This window comes from Tamandua tetradactyla, chromosome 3 (assembly GCF_023851605.1).
Source record: "Tamandua tetradactyla isolate mTamTet1 chromosome 3, mTamTet1.pri, whole genome shotgun sequence".
Lineage (NCBI taxonomy): Eukaryota > Metazoa > Chordata > Mammalia > Pilosa > Myrmecophagidae > Tamandua > Tamandua tetradactyla.
Window position 1 is genome coordinate 108772159 of NC_135329.1, and position 18671 is coordinate 108790829.

General features: G+C 33.4%; 1 protein-coding gene across 6 annotated transcripts in view; it reads left to right on the plus strand.

The window, feature by feature from the left end:
- Positions 1 to 18671, plus strand: part of LOC143677591 (uncharacterized) — a 309085-nt gene that overhangs the window by 235452 nt on the left and 54962 nt on the right. For 3 of the 6 annotated variants that reach the window (XM_077153687.1, XM_077153688.1, XM_077153689.1), the window contains one exon: positions 3151 to 3255. The exons of 1 other annotated variant lie outside the window; for it this stretch is intronic. In XM_077153687.1, coding sequence (XP_077009802.1) covers positions 3151 to 3255 — 105 coding nt within the window. Of the gene's footprint in view, positions 1 to 3150; positions 3256 to 6980; positions 7029 to 18671 lie in introns of those variants that run through there. 2 more of the 6 variants (XR_013172699.1, XR_013172702.1) reach the window with 1 other exon arrangement.

Below are 18671 nucleotides of genomic sequence, written 5' to 3' on the forward strand. Positions count from 1 at the left end.
ACTCAGAGAGGCCATGGCCCCTGCTTGGTCTGGGTGAGTGTGGTTTAGGAGCTGCCTGGCCTCTGAAATGCCGCCAGCAGTTCCCTGCCTTCTGTGGGTGGGCTCCACCGAGAGGCTCCCTTTTGTTGACTCGTTGTCAGCCACCGTGATGGGACGTTACTTCAGACTTGGTTACAAAATGACTGAGGCTTGCTCCCTCTCTGTTCCTCTCCCTTGTTCACTGTTTGTGATCTACTCTAAAGAAGGGCATAGAAGGAAATGATGTCCCTTGCCAAAAGTCAGCGAATACCCCAGTTCCACTCAAATCCATGTGAGTGATCTTGAAGGTGGGTCTGCCCCCAGGCAAACCTTGATATGACATCCAGCTCAGTCCTTGATAATGGATTTATGAGAGACCCTGAGCCAGAGAACCCAGGTAAACTGTACACAGACCCCTGGCTCACAGAAACTGTGAGGCAATAAATGTTTATTGTTTTAATTTTTTAGGTAGCAACAGATTACTCATATAATTATTAAATTCTTCCCAATTCTATATTCTACATCTCTGATATCAATTATAGCCCATAATATTAGCACCATAGAAATTTTATTTTTTATTTTCAATTTTCCTATATTATATCTAGGTTGGGAGGTTTTCTGAGGGAGCAGGAATCTCAAGAGGGGAATTCAAGCAATCGCATATACATAATTTGGTTATTTGTCCCAGGAGCTAAGTTGTTATTGTTTTATTGTTTTGGTTTACATTGTCCTTATCTTTCTTTGACATTCTATAGATCACAATTTAGTTATCCTTTCTTTAGAACAAGGTAATTTGACTTTCTCTACACACTCTACTTTTTTCAATTTGGTTTGGATTGTAGATTTGCTTTAATTTTTTTCTTAACCAGCACCCTTCCCCCACTTTCTGCTTTATGGAAACCATAAATTTTCAGCCCCGTGCTTCAAATGAATCTTGCTTCTCTCTTAGCTCCAGGGCTGACATGGACCCAAGTGGGACCTATTAAAGTACCATGGCCTCTAGTGAGAGTAATTGGTTCAGAAATGAGCACATACTAGAGTAATTGGCCAGACAGAGACTCATATCTGGGAAGATTATTTGGGAATTACTGGGGATGCAGACTTAATTTTTTCAGTAAATATAAACAAAAAATGATGTGATGATGGAGCTCTGGCAATCTTCTTGGCACCTTGAAGGTAGGGGCTGTCTCAGAATGCAGCCAGCACAAATAAAACAGAAAAGGAAAAACAATATTGGAAAACAATATTGGAAATAGTGTTTGAAACCAAATCAAGCCACCTGGAAGCCAGCCCTGTTCTTTGGCTTATGCTTTGTCCTTTGGCAAAGTTTCTATCATCTGTAATCAAGATTCTAAATGCTATGTTAGTTTTTAAACCCATAAATCAAATATCACAATCCAAAAAAGTCATCATTAATCAATGAGCAAGTATTTTCTTAGTGCCTATTAATGTTCACAGCATATGTTTCAAACTCTGGTTTGCCAAACAATTATTTGCTTTAATGTAATGGGATTCAACCAAATAAAATACTACTAATTCGTGTTCAGTCAAGGTGAGGAAAGTTCCTTATAACAAGATTTCATACAACACGTTTTTCAAAATAGCCTTTCCAACAGTATGTTAAATAGTTGCAATTAAGAACTTTGATATATATTTATTGTCACTTGAAACTATTATTGGATTAGGACTTGATCTCTTTGGGTTTTCAGAGTAAAACTATAGAAGAAAATTGTCATCCCTTCATGCATTTTAAAATCAGACAATCATAGTAACCTGTCTGCATCCTAAAATACCATAAGAGATTTAAAAAAGTCTTTTACTGTGAAAATGAGGCATTTATTAAGCATAAATTTGAGTTTGCTTTAGGTTGTGTTTAATACAACTAAATTTCTTTGCTTCTGGCTATGTTAATATAATTTAAAGGTGACCATAAAATTTTGTTCTCTGGAGCTAACCCTTTGAAAGCTACTTGCTTTTAAAATTAATATGAATAAAACATAAAATGTAGATGGAGATTTGTCTGGGCTCTCTATTGCATCATTTTGAAGAGATGGAAAATAACTGCCAGGGAAAGAAGTTCAAAAATAAAACTGGATAGCATCTATTATGTATTCATAATATCGCTGCACATCAATTTTTCTAACTTTTGCAGTATTTGAATACTGAAAATATTTATTGTAAAATACATGCCATGCTTTAATAATCTGAACAAAATCCTCAACTATTCAACCCAGTTTGGCAAAAGGATGATCTGATCATTTACATATGGACTTCTCACATTTAACTTCCCGTCTCTAACAGAATAATTAAATTAAAAAATGCTTTAAAACATAAACTACTTTGAGCAGAAATCAATCTTTCTTTGTTACCTTAGAAGGCATTTGGGAAGTTCCAGTGTCTTCATTCTATCAATACTGATTGTAATACACAAACTCAGGTGCAAGCCAATATAAATTTTTTAATGTTTTAGTGTCACTGACTTACTACAATTGAGTTTATATTAATATCTGGCACAGATTTGTGGCATTTTAAAATTTTATTTTCAAAAGATATATGTAATCTTCACGACAACAGTTTGGCATAAGTGGAGGGCATGAGAGTGCTTAGATATGGTTGGTAAAAAGAATTTATCTAGTCAGGCTGGATATTGGCTCTGGATAGAGGGTTACATGGTTGTAAAGGGATAATCCTCTGATGTGTGAAGATGCTAGGGACTTGGGCTCACATGAACAGGTAGGTGAAACATTAGCCTGTCTAAGGGTAACTTTCCTGGAACCCATGAATGGCACAAACATCTAGCTACGTATACCTTGGCCATACTAGTACTGTAAGTAGAGTTAAACCGTATACTTATATTTATATACCTATATTTGCCTTTGCACAAACATGCATATGCACGCCTTTTGATTATAAAATAAAATAATTACAGTTCATACATTTTTACTAAAATTAATTTTTAAATGCTGAAAATCTTAAATTCTTCCCATTTGTTCCCCTCTAACTCTACTTCTCAGAGATAATGTTTCCCAGAGATGATAACTTTTGGTTCATCCAGACACAGAGGGTTTCATGGGGCAATCACACTAAACCATCCATGCCTAGATAATCCTGATGCTACTTTACTCTTTCTAGAGAAGGAATAAAAAGTTTCAAGAACGACAAAGTGACAAGAACAATGAGTCAGAATTCTCTTTAATGAAGAAGCACAAGAGGTATTCCCATAGGGTCAGAAACAAGGTAAGAATATTTTCACTACTATTTAACATGTATTAGAGGAGACTTTCTCAACATCAGCACTACTGACATTTTGGGCTGGATAATTATTGTGGAGGACTGTCCTACTCATTGTAGGATGTTAGTAACATTCTTGGCCTTAACCCATGAGAGCCAGTAGCACCTCCAGGTGTTACAGCCAAAAGCATTTTTGGACATTTCCAAATGTAACCTGAGGGACGAAAGCACCCCCATTTGAGAACCACTCTGTTAGAAGTGTTAACCTAGGAAATCAGGCAAGGGAAAACAGTTGGTAACTTGAAAACAATTGGTGACTTAAAAATTACAAAAAGAAAAAAAGCAAACTATCTTAATTTGCAGATGATATCATAGAAATCTGAAAACCTTAAGAAAATTTATGACAAAACAAAAGCACACAATAAAGAAATCATTGTCAGCAAGATATTAAAATTGTTATGTAAACTGTATAGTGTTGTATAAAAACACTAAATGTTTAGAAGATAGAGTGGAAAAGTTGCAATAACAAAAAGATGCAATACTTAAGAGTAACTAAAAAAGAAAAAAAAAGAATATGCACAATCTGTATGAGAAAATCTTAAATCTTTCAAAAAACACAATAATGAATTTGAGCCAATAAAGACATCTCTTTTCCTTGAACAGCTTAACTCAGTGTCATAAAGATAGTTCTCTCAAGGTTAATATAGAAATTTAGCATGATCTCAGTTAAATTCCAATACCTTTTTAATGGAATAGAATTAATTCATTCTAAAGTTTACATGTAAATGTAAACATTAAGAAGAGGTAGGGAAATCCTGAAAAATAGGAGAAATGGTAGGGTGGAGACCAATTAAATGCTAAATGCTGCCAGAATGCAGTAGACCAGAAATGGAATGACTTTTAAAAAGGGAAATTATTAAGTTACTGGTTTACAGTTCTAAGTCCATGTAAATGTCCAAACTAAGACATCCCGATAAAGATACCTTGACTCTAAAAAGGCTTATGTCTGTCACATGGGAAGGCATGTGGCTGGTGTCTCTTGGGCCTTATTCCAGTTCCACTACTTCCAGCTTCTGATACCTTTCTAAGCATCTGTGGGCCCTCGCTTAACTCATCCAGGACACAACTCTTGGTTCTGGCTTGCTTAGCATCTCCTTGGATGGCACATGGCAACATCTTCTGGGCTCTGCATCTCCAAATGTCTGTGTCAAGGTGTCTACCCTCTCTGTCAGTGGTCCAAGCATCTCCAAATGTCTGCCTCTCTCAGCTCTAAAGCAACTGTGTTTTCTCCAAAATATGTTTCCTATTGAAGGACTCCAGTAAACTAAACAAGACCCACCTTTAATGGACGGGGTCATATCTCCATCTAAGAGACTACACCCACAGTTGGGTGTGTCACATCTCCATGGAAACAACCTAATCAAGAGATCTCACCTTACAATATTGGATCAGGATTAACAGAACATGGCTGCCCCCCAAGATTAGATCAGGATCCAAAAACATGACTTTTCTGGGGAATATAACAGTTTGAAACTAGCATACAGCTCCTTTCAAACTAGCACACAGCTCCATCAGAGATTAAATATTTCTATAAAGTGATGGGCACATGGAATAAAATAGAAAGCCCCAAAATAGACCTTAGTACATATGATAAAGTTTGCAACTCATATCCCAAAAACGTAGACTTTTTATTCAGTGGTATTAAGACAACAGAATAACTACTTGGGAAAATATGAAACTCGACTTATTCTTTACCCACACATGGAACAAACTTCAAAGGACTCAGAGGTCTAAACATACAACCACCAGAATGAAACCCAGAAATATCCTTTATAACCTGGATGTGGTGAAAGTCTTTATAAATATTTCTCTCAATTCAAATACAATAAAATGTATAACTTAGGTTACATAAAAATAAGCTTAAAAAATGTTTGCATAGTAAAATAAACAAACAAACAAGCAATGTGAAATGACCAGGTGGGTGAGAAACTATTTGCAGTATTCATCATTTTGGCAAACTCCAGAATGTAAAGAACTTTTAAAGATTAAGAAAAAATGAAATTTTATTAAAAGGCAGACAAAAGACATAACCAGCTGTTGCATAGAAAAAGAGGTATACATACAGTCTTCAAACATATGAAAAAATACTCATTTTTAGTCAGAATTATTAAAGGGCAAATTAAAACCATACTTAACAGTTTTCACCTATCAGGTTGGAAAAATTAAAAAGTTTGACAATACTCTGTTGGCTAGACTGGGGAAGAACAGAACTCTCATACATTGCTGACAGGCATACAAAATATTGCAAATCCAATGGAAGGAATTTTAAAATATCTCACCAAATTACATATGCATTTTACCATTTTATCCTGCAATTCCATTTTAAGGAAACCATCCTGATAATCCAATCAATGCATACAAAACAGCAGGTCCATAAGGATAATCATTATAGCATCTTTTCTTCTCAGCAAAAAATTGACACAAGTTAAAATGCCTATCTGTAGGTGGCTAGTTGATTGGTTAAACTATAGCATAACCACCTAATAGATTAATATCAGCTGGAGAAAGAAAAGGCAATGTGAAACATCTCCATGAACTGGTATGGTATGAAATCCAGAATAAATTGTTAGATGAAAAGTAGGAAGTTGTGAAAGAGCATATATGGTAAGCTCTTACCTGTATAAGAAACAAGATGTGCAATTATTTATAATATGTATTTGTGATGTTGGGGGGTGAGGGAATGGAAACACAGTATAAACCAGGAAAGGATGAGAAGGTGTATCACCAAGAGTCAATGGGGATGCAATATAGAGTGGAAAGAGATGGGAGAGAGACATCTCGATATATATTTTTATGTTGCTTGAATTTGAAGTATGTAAATGTGTTATATATTTAAAGAATAAAATAAAATCAGAAAGGATATATTGAACACAAACAAATGAAGCTCACTTGATAAGTAACTATGTAATTTAAAAAAAACAGCAACAGCTGTATGTTCTAAGGACAAAAAGAAGCTCAATAAAATGATGCATTTAATTTAGTAAGTTTGTTGTTAAAGGAGCTGGTTAATTCTGAAACTATTTTGTGCGCTTGCAGAGCAGAGAAAATGAGCATATCTGTTTCTCTCCCTCTATCCTTCCTCTTCTCTCCCTTTCTCCCTCTCTCTTATCTGTCTATGACCTAAGTAACCAAGGTTTTCATTGTGGAAGATATAAAATGGGGAAAGGAAAGGGAGAACAAATCGTAGTGTATTGGACTTAAATTGGAGGTCTCAGCTTGAACTCATGATTTTTTTTTCTTTTTTGCTATTTTTTAAAAATTGAGGTATAATTTGCAAAATGGAAAACACACAGATCTTCAGTGTTTCCTTGTGCACCTTCCTTTTCAATCTGGCTTTCTCCAACACAGGCAACCGCTGTTCTCATTTCTATAATCATAGATTAGTTTTGCATGTTCTAAATCTTCATATAATTGGGATAGTGCAAATGGGCTTTTTGGTATCTGGCCTCTTACATTTGGTATGCTATGTGTGAGAGATATTCATAATGTGTGTAGACATGGTTGGTTTTTACTCAGTACTGTTTCATTATATTATTATACCAAAGTTTATTTATCCATTCTCTTTTGGTAGGAGCTGGGATGTTTCTACTTTGGGGCTTTTACTAGTAAGGCTGCTATGAACATTCATATACTAATCTGTTTTGTGAATATGTTCCCATTTCTTATTATAGGAAATATTATTCTTGCTTCTTCACATATGCAGCAGTTTCTATGTTTGGGTGTGGTAAATACTTTGCTTTTATGATTCTCTATTTTATCAGGTTTAAGTATTGTTGATTTTTTTCTGGCATGCAATTAATTTACCAGTGATCAAGTTAGATACACTAGAAACTTGGTGTTTTAGTTTTGTAGGCAGCTGGAAGCAGATATCATGAAATTGTTCAGTTGAACAATAGGAATTTATTGGCTTTCAGTTTTGAGGCTGAGAAAAATGTCTAAAATTAAGGCATTATCAAGGCGATGCTTTCTTCTAGAAGACCATTGATCCTTGACAATTTGGCAAGGCACATGGCATCTGCTGGTTTCTCTCTTCTCTCCTGGGTTTTGTTGACTTCACCTTCTTGTTTCCATGACACACACTGTCTCTGCTCATTTCATGTATGAAGAACTCCAGTAATAGGATTATGAGCCGTCCTGAAAGAGGTGGGTAATGCCTTAACTAAAATAACCTCATCCAAGGACTTACTTGCATTCACACCCACAGGAATGGATTCGATTCAAGAATATGTTTTTCTGGGGTACATACAGCTTCAAATCACCACATTGGTTTCAGGCCTTGCTTCCTCTGTATAGCAAGATTCTCTCTGATTTGGCCTCATATCCCTATGTTGAAATAGAAAGTGGCTCTCAGGCATAAAACTTATCTCATGCTTTTCCCACATCTCATGGAAGCACAACCTGATGTTGTTTGTTGTCCAAAGCTTAAGAACAGTTGCCTCATATATTTTGCCCAGTTTTATAGTTATTTAAGGTGATGGATTAAGTCTAATACCACTATTTTATTTTCACTGGAAATGGAAAGAAACTGGAGATTTTTAAAGAAACTTCTAGCTCTGTCCACAGAGTGAAAAAGGGCCTAAAAGGAGTGACCTTCAGTCACAATGGGTAGATCTTGGTTTCTGAATACATTTCTCTGCAAAACAGTAAAAGTGACCAGAGCTCCATGGATTAATGGCTGATTCCAGATATTTTATGGAAATTAGAAGGTGAGCCTGGAACACCCTGTTATTTCAGAAAGCAAAGAAGAACTTTAAAACTATTGGGGCATTCAAAAGGACACAGGATCTTGCTTGAAAGGGTATCCTTCTGGTAAATGTACTCAAAGGACATACAGTCACAACTGGGTAAATGTGACTATGAACTGTTACATCATATTCTATTATGGCAATTAAGTTGAATTTCTTGAGACTTAGAACAGTAACTTTATTTTGTCTCATTACCTGCCTTCATCTAGTCATCATAGCCATGATGTCTAATATTTATTAGGCATTTACTGTATTTCAGGCACTCTTTTGAATGTTATACACATATTAACCAATTTATCCATCAAAACAAACTTTAGAGATAGTGATCATTATCTTCTACAGTATACAGATATCTATATTATTTTTCTACTTCTCTCTTCTGGTGCAGAGCAGAAGTTTTTGGTCACACCACTAGTGTCAAAATTATTGATGAGTAATTTGTTATTCATAATAAAGTTCTGAAGCACATACATTAAAAAAGGTATTGCCGACTATTATCACAGATTTAAAAGAATACAAAAAATAACAACCTTTGGTACAACGTCCACCCAACCTAAGAAACAGAAAATGACCAATCATTTTCAAGCTCTCTAGCTGTTGCTTTCCAAATATGCTCCATTCTGTCCATATGAAGGATCACCATTATCCTTCTTTTTATTTATGTCTTTACATAAGAGAAGACAATGCATGTGTCATGTGTACATACAATTATTATGGTTTAGTTTTGCTTGTTTTTAAGGTTCATAATCACTGTCTACATTCTTTGATGACTTGATTCTTGAAATTAATCTGTTGACACTTGTAGCATATGCTTTCTGTTACAGAAATATAATCTGTGTACTCTACTATCAATGGATGCTTGGATTAGAGTCAATCTTTTTAAAGTTATGTTACAAAACAATGCTGCTAGGAACATTTCTGTATCAGTCTGCAGATGCATATTGCAAGGTGTTCTTTAGGGTAGTAATTCCCAACTGGTCTGTGCTGTCATTGGGTTAAATATGTGCAGATAGATTGATCTCCTCACCTTTGGAGCTGCAAGCAGCCTCATCCATTACCCTAGTATGCTGTACAAAAATTACATCATTCTATTGACTCAAAAAGTGTTGAGAATCACTCCTTTATGATGATGATGCTGGATTATAGGGCATGTTTAAGTTTATTAGATAATACCAAATTGTTTTTAAAAGTGATTGTAGCATTGTGCTTTTATCACCTCTGTGTCAGAATTACCTGCTCCATGTCCTTGACAATGCACGGTGTGGTCAGATTTCTAAATTTGGATCCATCTGGTGGATCTGAAATAATATTGTATATTATTATACAATTATATACAAATTGTATATAATTCCTCTTTTATAGGACTCCAGTAAATTATAAAGGATTATAAAGGAAATATCGATCACCAAAAAATGGTGATCTATTAATAGTCATCACTCTTTTTGGGGATCAATATTTCCTTTTCTGTAAATTATCTGTTCATTTATTTTGTACGTTTTTCAATTGGTTTGACTTTTTTCTTATCAGTTTATAGAAATTTATATATAGCTAAAATACTGTTTATTGCATATATGAATACAATTATCTCCTCCCAGCTTGTCTTCTCAGTAATTGATGGTCCCTTTTGATGAACAGACATTTTTCATTTTAGTTCATTATATTTAATAACTTTTCCTTAAAGTTATTTAAATTGTTTTAAATTGTTTTAAAATTTTCTGTTGCTCAGAAAGTATGAAGATATTCCCCCATATTATTTTGTTAAGTTTGAAGATCTTGCCTTTCAAGAGGCTGTGTTACTCCAGAACAGTCTCATTTGGCCCTTAAGCACTCTGTAAGAGGTTTTTCTATGGTGTAAGTTGTGATCCATTTTTTTTCTTATATGAGCAATAACTTGACTAGGTACTTTTGAAAAAAATTTTCCTCTTCCCTTGTCTAGTGATCATTAATGTAGATTTTTGAGTTTCAGAATAAATATAGGCCTGTTGCTGGGCTCTTTATTCGCTTCTGTTGGCTTATTTGTACAGCATTGCACAATACCATAGCATCAAAATTACTACGGTTTTGTAGTAACACTTGTTTTCTGATAGGACAGATCCCTCCAATTGGATCTGCTTCAGGAAGATTCTTGCTGCTTTGTTCTTTCATATACATTTTAGTATCAGCGTCTCAAGTTCCACAAAATGCATTGTTGGATAAGAAATATAATAGTAGTGTTTCTATACACTAAAAGAAAAGGGCATTTGTTATGATATTGCATCTTTTACTCCATGGACATTTTAGTTCTTTCCAGTTATTTATGTAATTTTACATGCTTTTCAATTAATGTTTACACTTTTCTCTATAAAGCTTCATACGTCATATGCAAGATTTATTCCTTAACACCTTATATTTTGCTATTATCATTCATATCTTTTTGAAGTTTTAGTTTTTTAACTTTTGAAACTGATCTATAGAAATTTAATTGAGCTTAATGCTTGATTTATATCTGATACCTTGATAAACACTCTTACTAATTACAATACTATGTCTGCTTTAGTTATCTTTATATAAGGATTTATAAGTAGATTTTTTTTGTAGTTAGAAAATATATTCTTCCTATCTCTCTCTACATACATAGAAATTATTTGGATTTTTTTTTAATATATTCTTTATACATAGATGCTGTAAAAAATATTTCATGTAAGGTTTAAAAAATGAGGTTTAAATTATTGGGTACAGTTTCTATACATCCATAAAATCAAGTTAAAAATTCTGTTTGATATTTAATGCAATTGATTTCTCAGTTACTGAGAGAGATGTTTAAATGTCTTTGATTTTGATGGGATATTTGCTCCAAACATCCTATAATTCTGTTCATTGTTCTTTATACAGTTTTTAGACTAGCCATTAGGAATTTCAGCTTTGGACATTGTTACATCTTCCTGATAAGTGGATACAAATTTATCAATATGTAGTGATCCTTTTTATTTCAATCATGGTTTTCTTTGCCTTCAAGTCTCTGTATCTGCCACAATAAATATCCTTTGGGTAAGATTTGCCAGATATTACTTTTTTCAACCTTTTCCTGTCTAATTTTTTTGTGACTTTAAATTTTAGAGTTTTCTCTTTTTAATAGCATATTGCTATCTTTTGTTTCTTTAAGTAGTTTAACAAACTGGAAACTTCTGTGCAATTATTTTGATTATTCTTATCCACAGATTCAACTCTGGCATCTGATTTTTTTTTTTTTTTTTTTTTTTTTGCATGGGCAGGCTTCGGGAATTGAACCCATATCTCTAGCATATGAGAACTCTGCCACTGAATCACCGTTGCCCACCCTCTGCTATCTATTTTTATACTTTCTCTTTCTCTTGCATTACTATTTTTCTTTTGAAATTCATGTTTTTTTCCCCATCATTTTTCTTCAGCCCACTTGAAATATATAGCAATTTGGAAGTTATATATTCTATTATTTCACTGCTTACCATAAAAATGTTAATATCCTTTCAATGACTCAAATTAGTTATTAATACTTTTAATGACAGGGTTTATTCATTCATTCATTCATTCACTTATAGATTTAAGCACAACTTTACTATTTTCTTCGCTTATCATTTTTTTCTTGCCTCTCAGAATTTCTTTCTGGAATCACTGTCAGTTTCCCTGATGTGCGTCCATAAGATGTCCTATAAGATGTCAGAAATTGTCTTTATTTCATATTTATTCATGAATGATAATTTTATTGTGTACATAAAAGTGGATTGACTGTTATTTGCCTCAGCCACTGAAGCTTGTACTCCATTGTCTTCTGGCTTATAATTATTACTGTTGAAAAGTCAGCTCCAAGTTCTTTATTGGTATTTCCTTATTGTAAATTAGCGTTTTTTTTTCTGGTGGCTCTTTTTGTTTGTAGTTCTATATTTTATCACAGTTAGCCTAGGTGTGGGTTTTGTTTTGCCAGTACTACTTGGGCTTGGTTATTTTGGTGCTTCTGGTTTCATAGCCATTATCTCTTTGAGTATTTGCTCTTCCCCATTTTCCTGGGCCTTTCCTTTTGGAATTCCAGTTAGGCATATATTAAGACTGTCTCTGTCTTCTATGCCTCTTCTCTCTTTTATATTTTCAAGCTCATTGAATTTTTTTGTCTGGAATTCTATATAATTTCTTGGGAAATGTGTCAAATGTGGGAAATCCATTCAGAATGGCTGGAATGGACTTTTAACTCTTTACCCCAATGCTTTCCACATAGACATTACATAGTCTCATCTGCGGCTGGCTGGAGTGATTTCCAGCTTCTGAAAGTAAATGTTATACTAATGTAATCTCCTGTAAGACTTTAGAAATAAGATTAGAGAATATTCTTGGCTTACTTTATGAACCTGATAAATTATTTGGTATTCTGCTTTTAAAGGATGGTATTAGTAATATGCATCTCTAAAATTAGCTAATAATTGCAGCACAAATTTAGGTGACATTTTTGACAGTTTTTTTAATTTCCAAAAATGGTCACAAAATCTATTATAAAAAATTCATATATATATCTTAAACTTTTAATTTGTGTAATGATACATTGACTTATCTTAGAGACAGAGACATTAATCTGGAGCATTTTCACCTAAAATTATATTTGAAATTTCGGTGAGTATATGTTCAGCTATCTTAGACACAGCATATGTATCTATATAAATATACACACACACACAATTCTATAGTCAATTGTTGTTATTGATTGTAGTTATGTTCTATAAAGTTGCCTGAGACACTACATTTGTGAATACTGAACCATTGCTTCCAGTGGTTAATACAGCGTTAGGCTCCTATAAGCCTCTGGAACCTCCTCATCAACCAATCAATACATATCTTTGTTATATGCATGTTTCTGTATAACGATACCTTATTTAATACATATTGTTGATTCATCAACATTAAACTCAAAGCCAGCATCACAATAACTTATACCTGAATGAAGCTTCTCTAGCACACGTATTTTCTCTGTAATGCACATCATAGCCTTGTTGCATATAAGTACACTAGACAGAATTTCAGCACTACACTTGAGAATCATTTCAAATAGCAAAATCGATTAGACTACATCCTACTTCACAACGTGGAGGAATCTGTGTAAAGCAAAGTACCAAATTAAATGAAAAACAAACTGCAGAGCAGCATGAATGCAGGAACTCCAATTTTCCTGAGAAAATGAGGCATAATCCAGAACTAACAAAAGTTATTTCATCTAGTCAAAATTTGCTGCTCAGGAAGTTCTTGCAGTGTTGAAACCTGTGCTGACACCAACAGTAGAGGCAGCTCATGTTACCTTTGATACTAGGAAGAATTATTAATTCATGATGTTAAAGTGATTTATGAAGGGATTATGGATTATAAAGGACAGCAAAAAGAAGCACCATCCATGACTGAATTTCTCTGCAAAGAGTGTCCAAAAATTTATATTCACTTTGATAGAATAGACAGCAAAGATGTCTTAGAAGAACTAGCATATATGAAAAGCTTCATGTATGTTTTTAAATAAATGATAAATTCCTTATAGAATTCTATGCTTCAGTGGATCTAGAAAGAAGAAACAAATTTCCCAGGAAAAGTGTTAATTCCAAATAAAGTCTCAAGAAGACTTTACCATCATTTTTATCTTAAGTTGTTTGACTGCTAGTATGCTTATTACAGAAGCTGGAAGGAAACTGTATGCAAAAATGTGGATATATGGAACCTTAACTGACTGCTCACAGGTAGTATTAAGGCATAAACAAGTAACTGTCTCCAGACAATGGAATGTGCTACATTGTCTATTATTGGCAGCTGCACATTATTTCAGTTTGTTCCTGAATTTAATAAGAAGTGTAAATAAAGCCTTGCTGATTGAACTTTGGATAAAGTAGAATTTGTGACTAAAGCCTATTTGCAATGGATCTTTGACAAGCATATGGTTTTAGAAGTGTTATAACTGATATTGCTAGAAAGGAAAAAGCTAATTGGAGTTAATACTAATCTTAGCACTTCTTATAAACTAATGTCAACTGCACAAGATTATTAGGACTGTATAATTTGTTATATAATTTAAGTGACTGTATTTATGAACATTAATTTGCAGTATATTTCGCTATACTTGCTTTTCAATTTTTTACAACTTAACTCATCCCAAACTCTTATCACTAAAGCATTTAGCATCTTCCAACTGTGCAGTATGTTGCTTTTTGCTGAGTTTCTCCAAATCAGTCAAAGAAATTGCATTTAATTATCAAACTATTCAAGGAAAGGGGCAAACAATGTTCCTGGGGAAGAAACTGTTTAGTGCATGCTTTTATTGTAATACATTATTAGCTGATTTCACTTTATATTTGCAAAATAATGAACATTCCTAATATTTATTAAAACAGCTTAATTTATACACCCTGTACTCTACAAAAAAGAATGTATAAAATACGAGAATTAAGTTTTAGTTAAAATTTGTGATTCAGATTTGTTGTAGTAGGACTTTAAATTGCCCAGCATTTTGAAGATTTTAACTAAGCTATTAGTACTTTACAATATCTATGCCATAAGTACTTGGGAATATTAAGTTTCACTGTTTTGTTTTGTTTTTTTGTCTCAAAACAGTCAGTGCAAATTTTATTGGACCCTGAGTCCAGAGACATTTGAGGTATTAGAAGCTTCAAATGTTCCAGCTAGATTTACTAGCTTGTTTCTTTTGCGTAATACTCTGATTTAGCAAAATATTTAATCCAAAAATTATTTTTATGTTATCATAGTAGATTTCTGTTATATCCTTCTCCTGTTCATTTGGATTAAACTAAGTGCTGCCACTCATGGCTTGCACAATCTGCCTACAGTGAATAAATGCATAGCCAACCAGTATTTGTCCCATTATAAAGTTGAACTCTTTAAGCTCTTAAAGTTTTATCAACTACTGCAAAAGCATTTTGCATTGATCTTGTTTCAAGAAATTCATCATCCTCAAGTCAGTGAGATACAGATTTAATTCATCAGGACTGAATGCATTTGTTTATTTTCATTAGTTTTAATGAGGCTACATGATTACATGCATCACCTCAAAATAAGAACTGTATCCCAAGGTCCAAATTACACAATTTTCAATCATGGAATAATATATCCCATGGAAGAAAAGTCTTCTTTTTTTTTTTTAACGTGTGATCTGCTCTTTATTTTAGAATTTAAACTTGTCTACCAATCCTTTAAGATAACGTTTCTGCTATTGCTAACAGATTTTTGTTGCAAAATTGGCATATTAATGACAGATGAAATACCCCAGTTGAATCATGACAAAGTAGAAAAAAGAAAGGGAACTTTTGTTTGCTGTGTTATATTATTTTTCTAAAATTAGAGACTAAGTCATTTCAAGCAGCCCTTTTGAAGAGTTGTATGTGTGTATTAGTATGCACATATTCTTACATGTGTGTGCACACACATTCCTGTATACACATTCCCACAGGTTACAGTTGGTTTAATTATGAATGGGGACATAAGTAAAACTTTTTCATAAAGTGCTCTCAGGCTGAATTCTAATATCTTCTTACCTGTAAAGTGAAATTAAGATAAATCCCATGACTTTGTTAAATATAATTTTTAACTGTCCTCAGGTTAGAACTTATTTCAAACTACGTAAAAATAATGTAAGTTTTGTAACTTATTTTGAGCAACATGTGTTTGTTCTCACTATAAACTTTAAGAAGCAGTGCCATTGCAATTACGTGGATTATAAGTGCTTTTAAGAAGGCACAGTGACCGGCATTAAGATCACCTAGAACCCTGTATTTCTTTTGTCTATACTGGTATTCTTCTCACAAAAGACCTATGTAATATTTGTTAATTAAAAAAAAAATTGAATGAAAGTCTTTGAAAAATTCAAATCTTTTCATTAATATGCATTGGTTTTGACTTGCATTATTATTTTATAAAATTAAGAGCCCTATACCTACCTGTAAACCTTTTCCACACAATATCACTACAGCTTTTGTTTGTATTATTATTGTTTATTTACAGCTTCATTACTACTTAGTTTTTTTATAACAATGTCATCAATGTGCATGCTTTTTTTTTTTTTTAGAAAAAAGGGTATGTTTGGATGAAAGTCTAAAAAAAACCAGAATCTTTCACTGTCAAAAAACTAGCAAAATCACCACAAAATGCAAAAAATGTGGCATTGAGTATACTTAGAAAAGGACATGTTAGATAGTGTAAGGGTTTAAACAAGAAGGCATGAAGTTGTCTATCTCAGCTGGGGTCATGCATACCTAGTAACTCAGATTTTTTACCTCTCTGTGCAAGACCATGAATGTGAGTATTGATTTGGGGGATACAAATAAATTTGAGGAAGTAGATAGATTTGCAAATATGGAATCCACGAATAATGAGGATTGGCTATGTAAATATTTATGTTTATGTTACATTTGCCTATATGTATATATAATGATAATTGACTGATAGTTATTGAAGCAGAAACTCTTCAGGAACCTTCAGCTTTTCTGAATTCTTAATAAATGCATAAAGAAAAAATCTTTTCCAGACGAGTTCTCTTCCCATAAAGCATGTTTTAAACACTGAAGTTCATGTGAGCACATTAAAGTGTTATTTGCTGATATAAGAAAAAGCAAGCAGTATAAAAATTAAAAGAAGAACATAGGACTGTACAACACAGTGAACTTTACTGTAAATGATGGACATGATCATTTACATGTAAATCATTGCAAAAATGATTTTATTTTTTTAATAATAAAATTAAAACTGTACATTCATGAATTGCAACAAATGTACCACACTCATACAAGGTGCTAACAATAGTGTAGTATGTGGGAACTGTATTTTATGCATGGCTTTTCTAGAAACCTGCAACTTCTCTAATAAAAGAAAAAGTCAACCAAACAAACAAAAAGCGAGTTCCTAAGCAGAATTACATTAAAAAAAATTTGTAAAGTATTCTGTAGTTCAGAAATCTTTCTTTCCCATGATTGAAAGAGAGCAAAATTAATTGATTCCTCTAACCACCTGAAGCCTAAGCAGAAATAGACATTCCTCTAAAGAAAACTAAATTTACCCTGTGTCATTCCACAGATTGTTGGTACTGAACAAAATTAATATTTATCTTTGTAGTTACATGTTGTAATAATAAGGAAACCCAATATTCTTTTGATTTTCAAAGTATTTCCTATAGAAACCCTCATTTTTCTTCAAAATTTTACAAGTCAAACTGAAGTATAATTATCTCAGCTTGTCAAGCTGCTGTCATAAATACTGAACAATGGGTTGAAATAAACACAAGTAATTTATTGGGTCATGGGCTCAAAAGCTAGAAGTTCAAAATCAAGGTGTCAGCAAGGCTTTGTTGTCTCCTCAAGTGTGTAACATTCTAGTGCTGGCTGTCGGTGATACTTGGAGCTCCTCGGTTTGTATTCCTTCTTTGGGTCAAGTAGCGCTGCCCTCTCCTTTCTCCTACACGTTCCATTGACTTCCAGCTTCTCTGGCTCCTCTCCTAGCCTTCTCTCTGACTATGTCTGACTTTCTTCTGATTATAAAGGACTCCAATAATTCAGATGAAGGCTCACCTGCATTCAGTTGGGCCACACCTTAACCTAAATAATGTCTTCAAGAGATCCTAGTTACAATAGGTTCACATCCATGGGAATATGGGTTAAGATAAACAATATGTTCAAACTGGGGTACATAATTCAGTCTACCACAATAATGCTGATATTGATTAATATATTTGTAACAATAAAATACCATAGTGCTTGCATTGCACCTAGTAGTGTCCTATCACTTTGAGTAAATTACCATATTTATTCTGTCTTAAATCCATATAAGTAGTATATGGATTATTCCTAGTCTGGCTTCACAGATGGTAAAACTAAGGCATCCTTTAATAATTGACTAGGTTTCACAGCTAGTAAACATCAATGCAGTGAATTAAAGTTAAGTAAATTGCTCTATTTCACACAATTATTCAGTAGGAAAGTCAATACCCAAGTCAAGTAACTAATACTCTTTACTGGTCTGGAGGATTTGTTTGTTTTATTACATTTTTTTTTTAAGATTCCTTAGGTAAGTATGGTAAAGGCCCTCCCCAGCTTTATTTGATTATCTACCCTTAATGTTGTGTGGTGCTAGGATGCACTGGAGAGCGAGGGCACACACCAAATCACTTGGCCACTTTCTTCAGGACACAGAATATCTTGGATCCACAGTTTTTCCCATTTTGGGGAACATTTTCAATTTTTGTTATATAAAACCTGTCATTGAAGATGAGTTCTCTTTGAAAAGCCACTATTAATCAACTTCATTTTAAATGAGAAAATGACAAAGAGCAAGTTTCATTCAAACACAACCACTTACAAAATCACCAAAGGGTTATTTGCAAAGAAACTTCTGTTACAAAGAAAGTATTTAAGATTTATTGCAGGGTATGTTGTTTTCATAATTCTATAGGTAATGCAGGCTCAGGGTAGAAAATTAGATGAAAAATGAAAACAAAAAATGACAAAAACTTAAAAACAGATTACTTAAGCTTTCAGACCCAAACAAGCCACAATTAGATTTTTGTCTGTGTCTCTGTGTAATTTTGGGGCTTTGTCATTGTTTATGTGTTTCTCTAATGTGCACCAATAAAAT